The 20788-nt window shown below is 53.7% G+C and overlaps 2 protein-coding genes across 4 annotated transcripts; both read left to right on the forward strand.

Annotated features, from left to right (window-relative positions):
- The first annotated feature begins 10436 nt into the window (after positions 1 to 10436).
- MAGIX (MAGI family member, X-linked) lies at positions 10437 to 14896 on the forward strand. 3 transcript variants are annotated; one of them, XM_082610500.1, is made up of 6 exons: positions 10439 to 10722; positions 11500 to 11646; positions 12409 to 12491; positions 12566 to 12802; positions 12914 to 13049; positions 13809 to 14890. In XM_082610500.1, exons 1-6 carry the CDS (start codon positions 10674 to 10676, stop codon positions 14111 to 14113), a joined length of 957 nt encoding a protein of 318 aa, XP_082466626.1. In that variant the 5' UTR covers positions 10439 to 10673; the 3' UTR covers positions 14114 to 14890. The 3 variants fall into 3 exon arrangements, with proteins under 3 accessions (XP_082466627.1, XP_082466626.1, XP_082466625.1); XM_082610499.1 differs by having other exon boundaries at positions 10440 to 10722; positions 12914 to 13088; positions 13809 to 14886; XM_082610501.1 differs by lacking the exon at positions 12566 to 12802 and having other exon boundaries at positions 10437 to 10722; positions 12914 to 13088; positions 13809 to 14896.
- Positions 14897 to 17652: 2756 nt separating this feature from the next.
- PLP2 (proteolipid protein 2) lies at positions 17653 to 20774 on the forward strand. Its single transcript, XM_082610774.1, has 5 exons — positions 17653 to 17873; positions 18945 to 19097; positions 19202 to 19297; positions 19830 to 19920; positions 20342 to 20774. The coding sequence occupies exons 1-5, from the start codon at positions 17778 to 17780 to the stop codon at positions 20362 to 20364; spliced, it is 459 nt and encodes a 152-aa protein (XP_082466900.1). The 5' UTR covers positions 17653 to 17777; the 3' UTR covers positions 20365 to 20774.
- Positions 20775 to 20788: the final 14 nt, after the last annotated feature.

The raw sequence follows: 20788 nt of genomic DNA on the forward strand, positions 1-20788 counted from the left end.
GCAGAAGATTTGACTTCCAGTAGACCTTGAGCCTCATTATATGCTCATTGTAATATATTAGCATGCTAAATGACACACCCACAGGCACCATGACAGTTCTGAGGCTGACTATAAAAGGGCAAAAAGTGAGCGGTGGCCCAATTCCTGGAAAATTCCACTCCTTCCCCAAAGAGTTGGAATAATCCTCCCACTTGTTAGCCTATGAAATTACCAAGCCCATTAAAACTAACCACCCCATGTTTTGGGACCACACTCTCTCTATGGAGTGTGTATCCATCTCCCTAAATAAAACTACTTTCCTTCTTGGGGCAGAGCCCCCTCGCCTGCTCACTTGTATCCCTCACAAGAGTCCTATATTAATAAGTCTATTTCTTGCCTATTGCTTTGACTCTTGCTGAATTCCTTCTGTGCTGAGACATAAAGAACCTGAGCTTCAGTAAGTCTTGACACAAGGTGAGTGACTTTAATTAAAAGACAGTGGGTTTGAGTCCCAGTCCATGGATTCAAGTCTGAATCTGAGTTCTGGCTGGGTTTGAATCCCATCTGAGGTGTGATTGTGTTCTAATCTGATCAGACCAGGTGTGCAGGTTTCAGCATCAACAAGACAACTCCTTAAAAGATAATATTCCTTCTTGATCTTGTAACATGACCTACCATGATGATGCTTAGATATGGATTATGTAAACCATCAATAATACACCATTTGATGTACAGCCCTCTTTCTCAAAAAACATATAACTGTGCCTTGACTTCTAAGGGGTGGAACAGTTCTCAGAGCTTTCTGAGATGCTCTTCCTGGGTTATAATCCTCAAATTTGGCTTGAATAAAAATTTCCATTTCTTTCTTAGATTGATTGATTAGTTTTTCATCCACAGTACAATAACCAAAATGAAAAATTAACCAGAGGGGCTAAAAGTAGATATGGGCTAGCAGAAGAAAGAAGCAGTGAACTAGGAGAGAGGGCAATACAGATTATGCAATTTGCAGGACAGTAAAAGGAATCAAGAAAAAATGAACAGAGCATCAGACAAATATGGGACACCATTAGGTGCACCAACATATGTGTAACGGGGGTAGCAGAAGAAGTAGAGACAGAGAGAGGAGCAGAGAAAAAATCCAAGGAAGTAACAGCTAAAAACATTCTAAATTTCATGAAAAAAACTTTAATCTACATGTCCAAGAAGCTTAACCGACTCCAAGCAGGATAAAATACAAAGAGATAGATACCTAGGCACATCATAGTCAAAAATGTTAAAACCCCAAGATAAAACTTGAAAGAACAAAGAGAAAAATGACTGATCATCTATTATACAAGGTAACCCCAATAAGATTACAAGCAGGCTTCTTATCAGAAACAGTGGGTCCAGAAAACAGCTAAGATCCTATTTAATAGTGACAGTCTGTATACTCTGCACCCACGATCTGGAGAAAAACAATGTCTGCTCTTGCTACTTCTATTCATTATTGTACTTGAAGATCTAGCCAGGAAAAGTAGGCAAGAAAAAGAAATAGGGCCTCCCTGGTGGCGCAGTGGTTGAGAGTCCGCCTGCCGATGCAGGGGATACGGGTTCGTGCCCCGGTCTGGGAGGATCCCATATGCCGCGGAGCGGCTGGGCCCGTGAGCCATGGCCGCTGGGCCTGCGCGTCCGGAGCCTGTGCTCCGCAACGGGAGAGGCCACAACAGTGAGAGGCCCGCATACCGCAAAAAAAAAAAGAAAAAAAAAAAAAAAAAAAAAAAGAAAAAGAAATAAAAGGCGTCCAGATTGGAAAGTGTTAAGAAAGGACAAGGACGTTAAAAGAGTGAATTATTTCTGGCAAGGTCACCCTCACTTAGGGGGAAGACAGGGGAGGGTGTTTTAGGCAGATTACCTCACTAGTACAGACCAGGAAAAAAAATCACAGACTGATTGGATTAAAATTCAAATGTAGGATAGCCTGAAACTACAGTTAGGTTACTTATTAAGTATCAATGGGGCTTAGCACAAGTCACTCCATTTTGGGCTGGTTGTTTTGTTTTGTTTTTGGTTTTTTTTTGCGGTACGCGGGCCTCTCACTGCTGTGGCCTCTCCCGTTGCGGAGCACAGGCTCCGGACGCGCAGGTCCAGCGGCCATGGCTCACGGGCCCAGCCGCTCCGCGGCATGTGGGATATTCCTGGACCCGGGCACGAACTGGCGTCCCCTGCATCGGCAGGCGGACTCTCAACCACTGTGCCACCAGGGAAGCCCTGGTTGTTTCTTTTTAACAAAAGGAAGATGTAAAACCATCTCTATTTGCAAATTAATCCTAAGGAATCCACTAAAAAAACAATTAGAACTAATAAACAAATTTGGCAAGGTTACAGGATATAAGATCAATATAAAAAAATAAATTGTATTTCTATAGACAAAAATGAAATTAAGGGGTTTCCCTGGTGGCGCAGTGGTTGAGAGTACGCCTGCCGATGCAAGGGACATGGGTTCGTTCCCCAGTCCGGGAGGATCCCACATGCTGCGGAGCGGCTGGGCCCGTGAGCCATGGCCGCTGAGCCTGCGCGTCCGGAGCCTGTGCTCCGCAACGGGAGAGGCCACAACAGTGAGAGGCCCGAACACCGCAAAAAAAAAAAAAAAAAAAAAAGAAATTAAGAAAGTAATTCCATTACAACAGCCTCGAAACAATAAAATACTTTGGAACAAATTTAACAAAAGAAGTGTAAAAACTGTACTCTGGAAACTACAAAACAATGTTGAAAGAAATTAAAGACGACCTAAATAAATGGAGAGACATCCAATATTGACTCAAGGCTTGTGCTGGATTCTCAGCTGGCCGTGTCCATTGCTCTCCTGTAGCACCCATCCTTCTCTGCCACCCTCTCTCCCCATCCAGGAGCCCAAGATTCATTAAGGAAGTCTTGGAAGGATGGACTGTTCAACCTTCCCAAAAGTACACAAGGTTTTAAAACCTGACTTCATTTGCCATGCTAGGAACCCTGGCTGGGAGGCAAGGGGATGTTGGGACAAGTGACTATCCATGATGTTATTGTCCTTACATTCCAACACTGAAGGGCTGAAGGATGAAAGAGGCTAAGAAAACCGTTAATGACCCTCCAATGAAACAGCATAGGCCTATCCCCCCTATATAAACATTCTAGCCTCATCTCCTTGAACTCATCCGGGCCTCGCTCCCCATTTACTACTTAGGCAGTGACCCTCAAGTAATCATTCAGGCTCCGGCCACCCGAATGACCATCGTGATCCCGCCTTCTTAGCTAATAACCCTGGGACCAGCTCTTTGAATAATCCTAAAGATCTTCCTACCTCCCTCTAATAACACGCAGATCCCGCCCCTCATATTAAACCCTTAGGCTCACCCTGCAGGGTGCTACTCCAGGAATCCGCTGCTGAAGATTCCAGGCCCCGCCCTCCAATCAGCCTATAAACTTCAATCTTTTCCTGACCTTTCGAGCCGCTACCCCAGTGCGCTTATAGACTCCACCTCCTTGACTAACATTCCAGGCCCGCCCCTTAGCCAAATGCCCGCCCCCAACCCTCTCCAGGCCCCGCCTCCTCAGAAATGCCACTCGAAACCCCGCTGACAAAACTAAAGATCAAGCTCCGCACCCACAACTAACCTTGCAACGTTCACCTACTGCAGTAACCCTCTCTGTGTCACCTCCTAGAGGAATAGTCTAGGCTAACCCCAGCACCCTCGAATCACCGCCGAGGCCCGTCCTCCCAACTCACACCCACTGGCCCCACCCAGGGGAGTAACTAACACTCCTGGGCCCGCCCCCCACAGAACCCCGCTCCACTCCGACCGCGCCCCCTGGAGGCCCCGCCCCCATCACGCACCCTCCTTGGGGCGCAGGCGCAATGTGGCGCCGGCCCGGCGTACCAGCGCCGCCACGTCGGCCGCAGCTCGGGCCGCCAGGGGGCGTGCGTCCAGCCGCGCCAGGAACTGCCGGGCTCTGGGGCCCGCGGGCGGGGGAAGGCCACGGCCTGCGCGAGTGAAAAAAACAGATCAGGGCCCACCCTGAGTCTCAGCGACCCCCTACACCCCCCCCACGACCGAAGACCTAGAATGCCCCTCAAGATCCCGAGACCACTACCACGATACTTCTGAAAGTCACCGACTGCCCCTCTCATCTCCCGCGACCCCCGACCATCGCGGGTATGCCCGTGGACCCCCAACTGCACCCACGATATCCCTGGACAGCTATTTAACCCCAATATTCCTGGACACCTCCGAACACCCTGTGAATAACTCTGGAGGTCTCTCACTGCCCCCCTATAACTCCAGATTCCAGACTCTTTCCCCGAACATCGAGAAGGATCCCGATTCCCCCACATGTCCCAACAGAACACGGTCTGCCCCCTGTGGCCCAGGCACCCCCGATTCCCCTCCAGTCATCCTAGGCAGCCCTGCCGGCCCACATATCCCCAGAGCCCCCAGCCTAACCCCCCACAATTCACCAAAGACCCCGAGTGCCCAGGTGTCCCCAGTGACCCCGGGCAGAGCCCCTCCGGCACACCTCCCCGGAGAGTCCGGAGAGACCCCCGGGTCTGGTGCGCCGCCCCGCAGCGCGGGTGTGTGTAGGGCGCCTCGAGCCCAGCCCGGGCCGCTGGGCCTCAGCCCTCCACCGCCGCCGCCCGCAGCCGCTAGGGCGCCAGGGCTGCTTTGTTTACCACCTGTCAGAAGGAAAAGGTGAGGAGCAGACAGGCGGGGCGAGGGCTGGCAAGGACGCGCCAACTACCCTCCCACCCCGCGCCCCGTACCTCCTCTGCTCCCCTTAGGGTCCGTGGCGCCCCCCGCGCGTGGCTCCATGACCCGTACTTGGCCTGGTGGACGCACTGCCGCCAGCGACGCGTTTGGAGCGCCCGGGAGCGCTCACCTGGCGGCCCGCCCGGGCTTGGACGCGGCTGAGGCCGGCCGGTCCCGTGCTTGGCGCCCCAACCAGCGCGGTGACCTACCTGGCGGCCGCCAAGGAGGCCTGGCCCTGGGAGCCAGCGCGAGCTCTTGGCTTCGCTCTGCCTCAGGCGCTGACTCTCTTTCCCAGCATCATGGGAAAACTCTTTCCGCCCTGGGGATGGTGTTATTCCACCTGTGAGAGGGGGAAGTCGAGGCCCAGAGAAGTTAAGGGCCCCACCCGAGCTCTGACGACTAAAAACGGGGTGCAGAACCGGAACCCAAGTTTACCAGGGTATTCTCCAGCCTCCACCAGAGCTCTGCACATCGTAGGCACTCAGTAAATTTGCAGTGAATGTTTCCCTACTGGGGGACTGGAAGAGTACGGTGGGCTGGGGAGGAGGGTGCCCTTGGAGCCTTTGGGAGCTCCGGGAGGCTTCAGGGGCCTGAGGATGATCGGGTTGGGGGACTCAAAAAGTAGGGAAGGGCAGGTCTCCTGGAGAGTGGAGAGGCAGTAGGAGCCTGGACTTGAGGAGCCTTTGAAGGCACGTGGTGGGGGAGGGGACACTAGCCAATGAGAGGGGAGAAATGAGGCCCTTCCTAGGTTTGAAAAGGGGTGGGGCGTGTCTGGAGATAAAGCCCCCAAGGGTGGAGCACTTGGGTAGAGTGCTACTGAAGTGGAAGGAGGAATGGGGAGCTGTGAGAGAAGGCCTGTGGCCACCACTTTGTGGAGAAAGAAAGAGGCAAAAGATTTGAACAGAAACTTTACCAAGGAACATATACACATGGCAAATAAGCGTGTAAACAATGCTTAATATTATTAGTCTTTTGGGTAATGCAAGTTAAAATCATGATGAAATACCACTACACACATTAGAATGGCTAAAGTTAATTAAAAATCTGACCATACCAACTGTTTGTGAACGTGTGGAGGAAGTGGAACTCTCATATACTGTTTAGTTTTTTTTTTTTGGTCGTGCCGTGGGACTTGTGGGATCTTATTTCCCCAACGAGTGATTGAACCCAGGCCCCAGACAGTGAAAGCACCGAGTCCCTAACCAATGGACCCCCGGGGAATTCCCTCATATACTGTGGATGGAAATGGAAAATGGTATATAGCATTTTAAAAACAGTTTGGCAGTATCGGTTTTTTTTTTTTTTTTTTTTTTGGCTGCACCTCGCAGCATGCAGGATCTTAGTTACCAAACCAGGGATCAAACCCACATCTCCAGCATTGGAAGCACTGAGTCTTAACCGCTGGACCACCAGGGAAGTCCAGCAGTGTCTTTGAAAAGTTAAACTTACATGTATGATCCAGCCATTCCACTCCTAGGTATTTACCTAAAAGAAATGAAAGCATATGTCTACACAAATATTTGTTAAATGAATGTTCATAGAAGCTTTATTTGTTGTCTTAGTCATCTCAGGCTGCCATAACAAAATACCATGTGACTTAACAGAAATTTATTTCTCACGGTTCTGGAGGCTGGAACGTCAAAGACCAAGGTGCTAGCCAGTTTGCTTCCTGGTAAGGCTCTCTTCCCAGCTTGCAAATGGCCACCTTCACTCTGTATCCCCACATGGAAGAGAGAGAGAGAGAGAGATCTTCCTCTTCTTATCAGGCCACATCCTATCAGATTAGGACCCCACTCTTATGACATTTTTTTAAATTTTGGCCACGTCCTGTGGCTTGCAGTATCTCAGTTCCTTGACCAGAAGTTGAACTCGGGCCACAGCAGTGAAAGCGCCAAATCCTAACCACTAGACCACCAGGGAACTTCTGTCTTATGACATCATTTAACCTTATTTTCCTCCTAAAGACTCTATCTCCAGATACAATCACATTGGGGGTTAGAGATTTAATACATGAATTTGGGGGAGACACAAGTCCATAGCATATGTTAATAGCCCCAAAATGAAAACAACCCAAATGTCCATCAACAGGTGAATGGATCAACAAACTGGAATTTTCATGCAATGGAATACTACACTGCAATAAAAATGGATGTAAAATTTGGATGGATCTCAAAATAATTATGTTAAGTGAAAGAAGCAAGACCTACCTCCCCACGCAAAGGGTACATTCTGTATGATTCTGTTTATATAAAAATCTAGTAAAATGCAAACTAATGTACAGTGAAAGAAAGTAGATTGGTGACAAGGGGGGGGCAGCAGGCAGGAAAGAGAAATCACACAGGGGCAGGAGAAAACTTTTGGCAGTGAGGATTGTGTTCCCTATCTTGATTGTAGTGATGGTCTCACAGTTGTAAACAGTTTGAAACCATGCCCTATAGGGTTAGTGTTTCTGTTCAGGTGCCTGACAGAAATTCTTGAGCTTGTCTTACAGAACAGCAGGTAAGGGAACAGCTTGTTAAAAACCCCTCTGCTTGTAACCTGCCTTCACTGACCAAACTCGCCTTAATTATTCTTGACTCCTTTACCACCCCCTACAGATAACACCTCTGACATATGGGTTTCTATAGTAATGGGGCTTACCACTGTTTTCCAGGAACTTGGAGTCATCTCTTGTCCCATTCGAGCCAGCTAAGACTGGTTGGGACCACCGAACCCAAAACTGGGCCTGCACAGGTGTTTGATGAATGACCTTTTGACATCAGAGGGCCGAAAACTCCACCCTCCAATCATTCTAAGCACCTCCATTTTTGAACATGCATTCCATGAAGAAGCATGTAACTCATATACACCTGTGCAGAACATCGATTGCCTCACTTTTTCCCTGCCTCCAAACACTTTACCCTGGGCCTAAGACCACCCTGCTTCTTTATCCCATAAGTATCTCAAGCCCTGTGCCTCTGGGGAGGTGGTGAATAAACCCTTTCTCTGCTGCAGACCTTGCTGTCTCAGCCTTTGGCTTGCTGAGTGTTGAACAAATGAATCTCGTTCAGTAACAAGTTCAAAACCTAACAAATTTTATGTCAATTAAACTCAATCCCTTTAAAAAGGATCTATTTCTTAAAAAGAAGAAATATTTGATAAAATTAATAAGAACTGGTGGGGTTGTGAGAGGGACTGACTTAAATCCATGAATTAGGTGACGCTAAAAGGGGCAAAAGGCTTATTTTCATGAATGGATAAGGCTAAGAATGCATTGGTTTAAACCCACAATGGTGCATGACTAAGAGGGGGTTTGGCCTGTCCAGCCTGATTGTAATCAATATTGATTAAAGATAAGCACCAGAGCTGCTACCACAGGTTGGCTGGGCACAAGGCAGGTGGTATGGAAGGTTTATTCCTAATCCTTTGGCAATTTTACCATGCACACTTCATTACCACCACTTCCCAGAGGGGTACACTGAGGGTCCAGACAAAGCAGTAGCTAGGGTTCCACAGTCTGTAGCTAGGGTTTGCCTTTTGTCTGCCCCCCCCAACCCTGCCAGCTGCCTTGGTGACCTGAGCATGGCTCCCTCAACCCCAATCCTTGCCCCTATCCCCAGATTTGTGGCCCTGCTGGTATCAGCTCTCAGAAAACTCTCACCCAGGGTCCCGTCCCTACCATTCATCCCTGAGGCCATCCTGGGACACCCCATTCCTTTTCAAACTCCCCTAAGATTGAGCATCTCCCAGTCTCAAACAATCCCCCATCTCCAAACCTTCGAGACCCCATCCAGTTGGTAAGCTCCTTGCCCCATTTCTGAAACATCCAGGCTGCCGGATACTTGGAAAACTCCCTTCACCATCCACCATCCTGAACTTTCCACAATGCTCCTCTGCAAGGCCCTCCCATCAAGCAATCTATAGAAGCTCAGGCACCCATTCCTCAATCTTTAAGCACCCCTCTACCACAATCACTGGTTCCCCAAGCCTCAAACCCCAGATTGGAAGCTGCCATCTCCATCTTCAGTGCTTGAAGTCTCAGTAAGAACAGGGCCAGACGACGGTAAGTTGCTTTCACTCTCTGGGCCTCCTTCTCCTAATTTATAAAACTGGGGTAATAATTGTGCCTTGTGTTGCCTTATTTCTCATTCCACAAGCCATACGTAAGAGGTTTACACAGCATTATACAAAGAAAGCATCTTGTCTTCTCTGAAGAGAAGGTGGGCAGATGTAGCCATCTTATGCTGGGGACTGCTGGGGACCCCTGGGAGTGCACACATCAGCTGGACTCCCGGGGGTGGCCAAGAGGGACAAAGCGGATCCCCATTCAGGCAGGCAGATGCCCAGAGAGGCCAGTGATCCTGGTGACCAGCACTGCCCTGCAGGATTGGGGAGGTCCCTGGGGGAAGGAAAGGGGACTGGGCCCTGAAGGAGAGAGTGCCAAGGCTTCCCAGTGGAGGAGAGGATATGGATGCCTAGGGCTCAGCCTTGGTTTTTCTCCTCAACCCAGTTGTCTTGGGAAGACTCAGGAAAAGAAAGCAGCTTGGACTCATCCCCACAGACAGAAGCACTTTGGTTTACAATTCTGCAGGGACAACCATCCATCGTCTGCATATAAATATGTGTTCTTTCTTTTCAGAAATGGAAGAATGCAGGGTTGAAGACTTTGAATTGGGCCTTGATAACATGAAGTCCCCTTCCAGGTGGACAAAAGGCTGGGAAAGGCCTCCTAGAAAGAGGGAACAGCATAGGCAAAAGCAGGGAGATGGGAATAACAGTGGGCATATTTAGGGAGCTGTGAAAGCCCCATTCGGTCACAACAAGAACAGGGCAGAGCAGTGAAGGAGGTCCAGTGTGTTCCACCACAGACAAAGTCAGGTCAGAGATGGGAGGGGCATGGGACTACAGGAGGAAGGAAAGCAGGGACCATTCAGCCCTTTCAACTACAACAAAACCAGGACCCTGAAAGGTGGATGAGAGAGGCTGCACAGCCTGGCAGAATGGACATCAGGAAACAGTGTGTTCACATCCCATAATGAAACAGTCATGGACCAGATGACTGCTGGGGGTAAGCTGCCTGAGACCCCAGCTGTTGTTGGCTGACTGTGCGACCCTGGGGCCCTCCCATCCTCAGTTTCTTCTTCCACAAAGTGGTGGCCACAGGCCTTCTCTCACAGCTCCCCATTCCTCCTTCCACTTCAGTAGCACTCTACCCAAGTGCTCCACCCTTGGGGGCTTTATCTCCAGACACGCCCCACCCCTTTTCAAACCTAGGAAGGGCCTCATTTCTCCCCTCTCATTGGCTAGTGTCCCCTCCCCCACCACGTGCCTTCAAAGGCTCCTCAAGTCCAGGCTCCTACTGCCTCTCCACTCTCCAGGAGACCTGCCCTTCCCTACTTTTTGAGTCCCCCAACCCGATCATCCTCAGGCCCCTGAAGCCTCCCGGAGCTCCCAAAGGCTCCAAGGGCACCCTCCTCCCCAGCCCACCGTACTCTTCCAGTCCCCCAGTAGGGAAACATTCACTGCAAATTTACTGAGTGCCTACGATGTGCAGAGCTCTGGTGGAGGCTGGAGAATACCCTGGTAAACTTGGGTTCCGGTTCTGCACCCCGTTTTTAGTCGTCAGAGCTCGGGTGGGGCCCTTAACTTCTCTGGGCCTCGACTTCCCCCTCTCACAGGTGGAATAACACCATCCCCAGGGCGGAAAGAGTTTTCCCATGATGCTGGGAAAGAGAGTCAGCGCCTGAGGCAGAGCGAAGCCAAGAGCTCGCGCTGGCTCCCAGGGCCAGGCCTCCTTGGCGGCCGCCAGGTAGGTCACCGCGCTGGTTGGGGCGCCAAGCACGGGACCGGCCGGCCTCAGCCGCGTCCAAGCCCGGGCGGGCCGCCAGGTGAGCGCTCCCGGGCGCTCCAAACGCGTCGCTGGCGGCAGTGCGTCCACCAGGCCAAGTACGGGTCATGGAGCCACGCGCGGGGGGCGCCACGGACCCTAAGGGGAGCAGAGGAGGTACGGGGCGCGGGGTGGGAGGGTAGTTGGCGCGTCCTTGCCAGCCCTCGCCCCGCCTGTCTGCTCCTCACCTTTTCCTTCTGACAGGTGGTAAACAAAGCAGCCCTGGCGCCCTAGCGGCTGCGGGCGGCGGCGGTGGAGGGCTGAGGCCCAGCGGCCCGGGCTGGGCTCGAGGCGCCCTACACACACCCGCGCTGCGGGGCGGCGCACCAGACCCGGGGGTCTCTCCGGACTCTCCGGGGAGGTGTGCCGGAGGGGCTCTGCCCGGGGTCACTGGGGACACCTGGGCACTCGGGGTCTTTGGTGAATTGTGGGGGGTTAGGCTGGGGGCTCTGGGGATATGTGGGCCGGCAGGGCTGCCTAGGATGACTGGAGGGGAATCGGGGGTGCCTGGGCCACAGGGGGCAGACCGTGTTCTGTTGGGACATGTGGGGGAATCGGGATCCTTCTCGATGTTCGGGGAAAGAGTCTGGAATCTGGAGTTATAGGGGGGCAGTGAGAGACCTCCAGAGTTATTCACAGGGTGTTCGGAGGTGTCCAGGAATATTGGGGTTAAATAGCTGTCCAGGGATATCGTGGGTGCAGTTGGGGGTCCACGGGCATACCCGCGATGGTCGGGGGTCGCGGGAGATGAGAGGGGCAGTCGGTGACTTTCAGAAGTATCGTGGTAGTGGTCTCGGGATCTTGAGGGGCATTCTAGGTCTTCGGTCGTGGGGGGGGTGTAGGGGGTCGCTGAGACTCAGGGTGGGCCCTGATCTGTTTTTTTCACTCGCGCAGGCCGTGGCCTTCCCCCGCCCGCGGGCCCCAGAGCCCGGCAGTTCCTGGCGCGGCTGGACGCACGCCCCCTGGCGGCCCGAGCTGCGGCCGACGTGGCGGCGCTGGTACGCCGGGCCGGCGCCACATTGCGCCTGCGCCCCAAGGAGGGTGCGTGATGGGGGCGGGGCCTCCAGGGGGCGCGGTCGGAGTGGAGCGGGGTTCTGTGGGGGGCGGGCCCAGGAGTGTTAGTTACTCCCCTGGGTGGGGCCAGTGGGTGTGAGTTGGGAGGACGGGCCTCGGCGGTGATTCGAGGGTGCTGGGGTTAGCCTAGACTATTCCTCTAGGAGGTGACACAGAGAGGGTTACTGCAGTAGGTGAACGTTGCAAGGTTAGTTGTGGGTGCGGAGCTTGATCTTTAGTTTTGTCAGCGGGGTTTCGAGTGGCATTTCTGAGGAGGCGGGGCCTGGAGAGGGTTGGGGGCGGGCATTTGGCTAAGGGGCGGGCCTGGAATGTTAGTCAAGGAGGTGGAGTCTATAAGCGCACTGGGGTAGCGGCTCGAAAGGTCAGGAAAAGATTGAAGTTTATAGGCTGATTGGAGGGCGGGGCCTGGAATCTTCAGCAGCGGATTCCTGGAGTAGCACCCTGCAGGGTGAGCCTAAGGGTTTAATATGAGGGGCGGGATCTGCGTGTTATTAGAGGGAGGTAGGAAGATCTTTAGGATTATTCAAAGAGCTGGTCCCAGGGTTATTAGCTAAGAAGGCGGGATCAGGATATTTATTTTGTGGGTGGAGCCTAGTTTAATGGATGAGCATGTCTGTCTCTGCATCCCAGAGGCAAGGGAATGAGATGAGGCTAGAAATATTAACTCAGTAGGCTGGTCCTAGATAGTTTCTTTACAGTACCCTTTCGTCTGCCTTTTTCATCCCCCAGCCATTAGCGTGCTGGATTCTGCGGACATAGAGGTCACAGACAGTCGCCTTCCTCATGCCGCTTTCGTGGAACACCGGCCCCAGGTACCACCTTGTCCTCCTTCGAGGCCACCTGCCTCGAGACCGGCAGTGTATGTATACTTGTGTCCTTACTCCAGCATCGTCGGTCAGAGACCTTGGTTACACGTACCGCGCCGCCCCAAGTGACCGAGGGTAAGGCACGTCGTGCTTCGAAGCCGCCCCAGGCCTTTGATCAGTTCTGTGTGGAACTCGTTCGCAGTTCCGTGGGCTTTGGCTTCACATTAAGTGGAGGCCGAGATGCAGGCGGGGACGCTCCGCTGGCAGTGCGCGGGCTGCTGAAGGACGGGCCGGCACAGCGCTGCGGTCGCTTGCAGGTGAAGCATAAGGCACCCTCCATTCGACGGTGCCAGCACTGTCCTATCCTGTTGTCGATGTGCTCTCCATTTTGACCTTTCTACAACACCCCTTGCCTTGCACTCTTGCAGCCTGGCGACCTCGTGCTCCACATCAATGGAGAGTCAACTCAGGGCCTCACCCATGCCGAGGTCATGGATCGGATTCGCGCAGGCGGTCCCCGGCTCTGCCTTGTGCTAAGCAGGCCTCCTCCTGAGACCCACCCCGGCAAGCCTGAGGGGGTGGGAGGGCCCTGGAAAGAAGATGGTGGGTTTCTCAGAGGATTGGGGTCAGGGATCTGTGAGAGGAAGAGGGTCACAGAGTGGAGAGGCTGGGGACCTGGGTGAGAAGGGTTTGGTGGTCTCAATGGGGAGGATCAGGGCTTGGTGCTTGTGAGGGTCATGATATTTTCAAAAGTGGGGATGGGAAGACCGGGGTCCCAGGATAGGAATAAGGGTGGATTTCAGAGGGGAGGCTTTTGAGGTACTGGGAGGGAAGAGAAAAGAGGGGGTTGGGGCAAAAGTGGTTGTTCAGAAAGAAGGGTCGTGGTCCTCAGATGGGAAAGCAGAGTGGGTCTCAGTGGAGAGGGGATGGGATGGGGATCCAGAGGGTAGGGGGTCTGGTCCCAAAAGACGAGGGATCCATTAGGGAAAGGGTTGGGAGTTGAGGAAGGTGGGATGAGCAAGGGAGAGAGTCTGGGATCCTGTATGGGAGGGGTTTGACTTCCTTTGGGAGTTGTGGGAATTGATTCCTGAGGGGAGTGTTCTGCATCCAGGAAGGGAGGGGACTCGGGAAAGGAGGTGTCAGGTCTTGAGGAGTGGCTCCGGTTCCTGAAGGGCGTGTCCATTCATTGAGGGAGGTTTCTCTAAGTACTGGGGTCTCTGTCTCCCGCAGCCCTTCGAGTCTGCCGGCCACCCTCAGCCAAGGGGCCCCATCTCCGTTCCCCACCCTATCGCCCAATCTAATCTGCAGTCTTGCCATCCCCAGATCGCAGTGCAGATCCTGGGGGACCAGAGGTGACGAGGTCTCGCAGCTCCAGCACTTCCGCACTTCAGCACCCTCGACCCCGTACGACGCCCCAAACCCGGGGCAGCCCGGAGTCTAGCCCAGGAGTGGCGGACGACCCCGCGGTTCCTCCTCCTGAGGGCCGCACAGAGGACCCCAACGACCACATCCCGGATTCCCCTGGACCCTGGCTGGTGCCGAGCGAGGAACGGCTCTCGCGAGCCCTAGGGGTCCCGGGGGGCGCGCAGTTAGCCCTGGAGATGGCAGCCGGAAGGCGGAGGCACTGAGCCTGTAGCAGACGGGTCACTTGGTACTGCCCAACCTGGATCTGGCGTGCTCCGCCCGCCGCTCACTAGCATCATGGGGAGAGCTTCCTTGGTCTTCTCCCCCCTCCTGCTTCGCAGTCGACCAGCCCTCGCTCCCCTCGAGGCGTCAGTGGTACGGCCCTCCCGGACTGGCCAGCCCTGCGCTTCTTGCTTCGGGTGGGGGAGGTAATAAAATGGTTCAATCCAGTCTTAACTTGCCAGGTGCTCTAGGCCGGGTGGGGCGCCAGAGACCAACCCGTAAAGCAGCGGGTGGGTCGACCTGGTTGCGAGGAGGGCCTCTTCTAGCAACCACTGGCGAGCTTACTTCCTGCTGTTTCTTTCATGCCTCTAGAGAGGTCTTCGCTTCTGCCGGCATAGCCCCACGCCGTTCCCCTTCGCCAACTCCTGCTTCTCTCCCCATTCATTTCACTTTTTTGGACGTGTGCAGGGCTCAAAGTTAATTATTGCGCGTGGCGTGGGGAATGGAGAGGTGGGCCTGTTGTGGCGGGGAGTGCACCAGTGTACCCACAACCCCGGCCAGGAACCGTCCAGACCCTCAGCTGGGCTGGATAGCAAGGCTAGAACCGGGGCGGCTTCCTTCGCCAAGAACCTGCGGTCTCTCACTTCCAGCCTGGTCTGCGAGCTTTGGCTGGCTGTAGACTGCCACCCTCACGGCACTGGCTGGGGCCCCGTAGCCCCCTTCGGGGCGGAGCCAGGAAGGTGTGAGTCAGCGGACCGCGCTAAAAAAGGCTTTTAGAACCCTGGGCCGCGCCCCCCTCTTCCATAGATGGTGACGAACTGCAGCTGTGCTTGTGTGCACACGCTACACGCTGGGCGTTCCCGGTCCTGGGAGAGGCCCGAGTTTCCTCCGTCCCGGGAACAGAGCCCCAAAGCCAGGGCTTATATGGCCAGCCAGATTCCGGTGTAGCCCCAGTGCGGGCGCTGACCGGGGCCAGAAATGTCCAGTCACCTCCGCTGTCACCACATCCTGAACACTTCGTCCCATCCCCCCAACGAAGGAAGCTGTGATCTGGGGGGAATGGGCAACTCTACTCCCTACGGGGAGGGGCTGGAGAGGTGAGGGAGGGAAAGGGCCCGAGTGTGAGTGTCCAAGGTGGCGCTGGGGAGGAGAGAGGGACTGTAAAGCTAGGCTGGGAGTTGGGGTATAAAGAGGTGAAGAGGTGAACCCTTGAATGATTAGCGCTGTAGGCATTGTGGGGGAGTGCACTGGGGCTTCTAGTTGACCCTAACTCAGAGCCTGGTAGAAGTGTGGCTCTAGGGAAGTCAGGAAAGGGCTCCAGAGCCCCAGTCCTATAAAAACAGTCACACCCAGGAGACTAATAATATCGATAGTACTGCCAGCCACCATTTACTTGGTCTTATCCTGGCTACCGGCTTTACTGGCACTATCTATTTCCATCTAGTTACACATCGACTCAACAATCCCGATGTGACCATTTCACAGAGGAGAGAAATGAGGCCCGGTGAGTATAAATAGCTTGAGGAAGTTGGGGATGGAGGCAATATTTAATATTGCCCGATTCGCAAGCCTGTCCTCTTAATCTCACCTGCATCTGACAAGTATTAATTAAGCCCCAACTGTTTACCTTGCACTGTGATAGACACTGGTGAGATGCTGGAGGAATGAAATATAAGGATTTCTAACCTTGTGTAGCTGAGGTAGTTGGGGGGGGTGTAGACAGATGTCAGAAAAGACACAAGAAAATGAATAAATAAAAGATAATTTCAGAGAGAAGTGAGAGGAAGATAGCAAAAGGTTATGGTGGGGGAGGTAATGATGGTGGGCTGCTGGCCTCTTTGAAGACATAATATTTGATCTGGGACCTGAGTGACCAGAAGCTAGTTATTTGTAGAACTGGGGGAAGGGCATTGACAGCAGTGAGAACAGCAAGTTCAAAGGCCCTGATACAGAGCAGAGTTTGTTCTGTTCTAGAAACTCTGGCATGGCCTCACAGAGTTGGAAAGCAAACACTCAGCCTTGGGAAAGGTATGCTTCATGCCTTCCACTATCCAATCCCTCTTTCAGCAACCTGGGCTGAAAGAGGGGAGCCCCTTACTTATTTTGTGGGACCCTAGGTTCAGGGGTGGGGGGGAAGCAGGCAGGCCCTTGGGTTGAACCATCCTGGCCTTCCAGCCATGGCTCTCCTCTCCTCAGATGAGATGAGAATGAAACCAACACTCACTCTGGAGAGAGTGTGCCCCTCAGCACATCTTGGGGGAGATCCTGATTCCGTGACCAGGTGCATGTCTCAGACGCAGAAATTGAGGCTGAGTCAGGAGAAATGACTCGCTCAGGATAACACACTCTTCAAATGTCATCAGCCTTTTCACCCAGTCTGGCACCCAGCAGCCTTCCTCTCATCTTGCCAAGCTCACGGCAATAAATAAAGCTGTGCTCCTTCCCCATTCTTCATCTAAGACTGGGCTGACAGCCCCTCTACTTAGAACCAGGAAATGGAAGCCCAACACTTGGGGCCAGGACCTCCCTAGAATTGCAGAACAGAGAAACAGACCCTGAGCTCTGACACTATTAATAACATCCGGGGCTTCCCTGGTGGTGCAGTGGTTGAGAGTCCACCTGCCGATGCAGGGGACGTGGATTCGTGCCCCCGTCCGGGAGGATCCCACATGCCGTGGAGCAGCTGGGCCCGTGAGCCATGGCCGCTGGACCTGCGCGTCCGGAGCCTGTGCTCTGCAACGGGAGAGGCCACAACAACAGTGAGAGGCCTGCATACCGCAAAAAAATAAAAAATAAAAAAAAATAACGTCCACCCTTCATTTACCAAGCAGTTTGATGCTCAACAGCCTTTGTTTTCTCTCAGCCTGTGCACTGGCGACATCTCATTCCATCACTGCTAAGAGGTTTATTCCACGGTCCACGATATTTTATCCACAATTCCGAAATCCAAAAAGCTTTGGAAACCAACAGTTTTCCCACAAGTTGGGCACAATTTGGTTACAAAACTTGGCCTGACTTAACCAGGAAAAATTTTTGGTCCTGGCCTATCCCACTTACTGTGAATGTCCACACCATTCCTTGAGGAAATATTAACGTGTTTTTGTTTGTTTGTTTGTTTGTTTAACGGGGCAGTCTCAGACCCCGCCGAGAGTGTTAAATAATATACCTTATATGTATTGAGAAAACTTTCTAAAATCCAAGATATTCCGAATTCTGGAAACATACCTGAGTTTAACCCTGGCCTCGGCCGTTATTACAGCTAAGGAAACTGAGGCATTCCCTTCCAAAGCCAAATCCCCATGGTTCTGAGTTGGGGCGGCCCTAGGCTGCTAAAAGCGTGAAGGGTCTCTCCACTGCAACACATGGTTCACAGAACTGCCAAGCCTCAGAGGCTGGCGCCCCCGTAGATGGGACGCCCTGGGGGCTGTGCGCCGGGCGGGGAGAATCCTTGGCGGGAGGGGCAAGGGGGCTTCCGGGGCGGCGGCCACCTGGCCCGGCCCGCTCCGGCCCCGCCCGCTTCTGCTCCGCGCGGTGATTCACTCCCTCCTTCTCCCCGGGGCCCCCTTCCCGGCCAGACGGCGGGCAAGACGGCTGGGTGTGCACCGTCCTCGAACCCACGAGCAAGCGAGCAGATCCTCCGCGCCTCTCGGGACTCCGGTCCACGCCATGGCGGATTCCGAGCGCCTCTCGGCCCCCGGTTGCTGGGCCGCCTGCACCAACTTCTCACGCACCCGAAAGGGAATTCTCCTGTTTGCTGAGATTGTGAGCGTCCCGGAACTGGCGGGTGGGCAAAGGCGGGGTGGGGTGGCTCGACTACGCGGAGCGGGGCAGCTCCGGGGGAGACAGGCGCGTGGCCCGGGCCTCTTGGCAGTGGAGCGAGGGGTGCGTGGGTTGGTGGCGCAGGCCCGAACCCAGGGGCGCACGCAGGACGAGTCAGTGAAGTTTGGAGAAGGTGGTCGGGAGCTGCTGGCTCACGGGGTCAGGCAAGAGGCCCATAGGGGCATATGGGGGGCCCCATGGAGAGAGACCCCATAGACTTATCGGTGGACTCATCGAAGGGGTCCCCAGGGGCTGGTGTTGGGGTGCATCCCGTGTCAGGGCGTGGCGCGGCCTGGGCACTGGCGGAAGGGTTGGCAGAGCGCCCAGGGGCGGGACCTGTTGGGGTGGGGCCCCCGCGCACTAGTCCCGCGGGGTAGGGTGACCAGCCCTCCCCCAGTTCTTCCTCGCCTCTCTGTGGTGGGGTGGGAGGTCCTCAGCTATTTGGGAGCCTCGGTTTCCCGTCCCTCTTAAAGTGGGCGCCTCCTTTGAGTCACTTGTAAAAGGGGTGCGGCGCCTTTAATGGAGCCCTGCCCCTCTGGTATCGCTCTCACCGTTTCCCAAAGAGGTTGCTGGGAGAACCGCATGTCCCGCCCTGTCAAAGCCCTGAAGCTGGCGCCGCGAGTGCTCACAAAAAAACACCTGGAGGCACCACTCCCGGCAGGCCATCCTAGAAGGGAAAGGAGGGGAAACTGAGGCACCTAAATCTACTCCTTACTAGCTGGGTGATCCTGGATAAGTCACTTCATGTCTCTGTGCCTCACTTTTCTCATCTATAAAATAAAGATACTAATGATAGTACCCGGCTCATTAGGGTGATGTGACGATTGAGTGAATTAATACTTGTACAGCTCTTAGAACAACATTTGCAACACAGTGTGCACACAGTAAGTGTTTAGCTATTATTATTTGTCATTTTCCCAGTCCTGGTACGCATCTGAGTTTGAGACCCCCAATTTAAACCAGTCCCCTCGGCCCTGGGAGTTGATCGAGGCCCCCTTTCACATATCCTTCCAGATATTGTGCCTGGTGATTCTGATCTGCTTCGGTGCCTCGACATCAGGATACTCCTTCTTGTCAGTGATAGAGATGGTCTTTGCTGCTATCTTCTTTGTCGTCTACATGTGTGACCTGCACACCAAGATACAGATCATCAACTGGCCTTGGAGTGTGAGAAAGGGGCCACAATGGCAAGGCTAGGGAGGGGCTCGGGAAGTTGGGATTGTGGGGGGAACTCTGGACACTGACTTCCCTCTTCTCCCTACACCTCACAGGATTTCTTCCGAACCCTTGTAGCGGTCATCCTCTACCTGATCACCTCCATTGTTGTGCTTGTTGAGAGAGGAAACCACTCCAAAATCGTTGCAGGGGTAAAGGCTGTGGAGTCAGCTCCAAAGCACAGAGAGAGGGGTTTGAGGACCCTGGGGTCATTTCTGCCTCTGCTTCTGCCAGAAAGTGTGTCACCCACAGTAGGTCACACTTGTCCTCAGGGCCTGTAGGAAAGTCTGACCCAGGCCCTGGTTTTACTCCCTAAATCATTTGCTGAAAGGGCCATCCCTTGTCCGACACAGGGACTTTTGTGGGAAGCACAGAGAGGTGGCCCCTTTGTCGATACACTAGACTATACCATCTGCTAGAGCTTTGTCTCAATGTACAGTATGAATGGCGTCCCCTATATGTGGGGCCACTGTGTGGCTGCACTGTGTTGAAAGGTACTAGGAAGAGGGAGGGTGGGTTACAGTCCAGTCTCTGGCCTTTCCCTGGGGCTCTCTGGCTTGCCAACCTGGGGCTTTAGCTACCATCATAGGGTAGTCACTGGAGGTGGTGGATACAAGGAGGTAGGAGGCCGAGTAGGCTGACCAGCCTAATCCACTCCCACCTCACTCCCATTCCCATCCCCAGGTGCTGGGCCTAATCGCTGCATGCCTCTTTGGCTATGATGCCTACATTACCTTCCCCTTGCGGCAGCAAAGACATACAGCAGCCCCTACTGGTAAGTGTGTGGGTGTGTTGGGGGGGTGTTGCTAAGGGGGTGAAAAGAAAATGGGTCTCCCAAGGGGCATGAATGCCAACTCTGTCTCTTATTGATACTTAAGGCTTTAGTGCCAATAAGTACCATAAACTTCAGTATTCTTTTTTTTTTTTTTTTTCTGTACGCGGGCCTCCCACTGCTGTGGCCTCTCCCGTTGCGGAGCACAGGCTCCAGACGCGCAGGCCCAGCGGCCATGGCTCACAGGGCCCAGCCGCTCCGCGGCATGTGGGATCCTCCCAGACTGGGGCACAAACCCACGTCCCCTGCATCGGCAGGCGGACTCTCAACCACTGCGCCACCAGGGAAGCCCAAGCTTCAGTATTCTTATCTGCAAAATGGACATATGGATCCAGCCAATGTGTTCTCTCTTTTCCTCTTGCAGACCCCGCAGATGGCCCGGTGTAGGTGAACTCCCTTCATTTCTCTCAGCAACCTGCAAATAACACCTCCATCGAAATAACTCCTCCCCGCCCCTACTACAACACTCCCAGTCAACTCCCAGCCCCCTACTGAGGTAAAAGTGCCTTTATCGCGAGAATTTGTCTTCCAGGCTGCCAATCAACTCCTCTGGGTATGGCCACCTTTATGCGTGTGCCTAGGTTCCCCTTCCTTCTGCAGTATCCAAACGGAGACACCAGTTCTGCCTGGACAGTGCCCCCACCTAAGCCGCAAAATGACGGAAGAGGGTGCCTCAGATTTCAGACTCCAGGCCCCAGGTTGTAACCCACTCCTAATAACCTTCTCAGTGTGCATGTGTGTGTGGGAGGAGAGGGGTTCTGTGGAGGAATAAATAAATAATAAGCAGATTATTAGAACATATGATAGTGAA

This window comes from Mesoplodon mirus (genome assembly GCF_964341445.2).
Source record: "Mesoplodon mirus genome assembly, chromosome: X".
NCBI lineage: Eukaryota > Metazoa > Chordata > Mammalia > Artiodactyla > Ziphiidae > Mesoplodon > Mesoplodon mirus.

Bases quoted from the DNA above. Each gene is read 5' to 3' on its own strand.
- PLP2 (XM_082610774.1), top strand. From the start codon at position 17,778: ATGGCGGATTCCGAGCGCCTCTCGGCCCCCGGTTGCTGGGCCGCCTGC. The intron at 17,874-18,944 runs GTGAGCGTCCCG...ATATCCTTCCAG, and splicing joins TTCTCCTGTTTGCTGAGATT to ATATTGTGCCTGGTGATTCT. The intron at 19,098-19,201 runs GTGAGAAAGGGG...TACACCTCACAG, and splicing joins TCATCAACTGGCCTTGGAGT to GATTTCTTCCGAACCCTTGT.
- MAGIX (XM_082610499.1), top strand. From the start codon at position 10,674: ATGGAGCCACGCGCGGGGGGCGCCACGGACCCTAAGGGGAGCAGAGGA. The intron at 12,803-12,913 runs GTGAAGCATAAG...GCACTCTTGCAG, and splicing joins AGCGCTGCGGTCGCTTGCAG to CCTGGCGACCTCGTGCTCCA. The intron at 13,089-13,808 runs GTGGGTTTCTCA...TGCCATCCCCAG, and splicing joins AGGGCCCTGGAAAGAAGATG to ATCGCAGTGCAGATCCTGGG.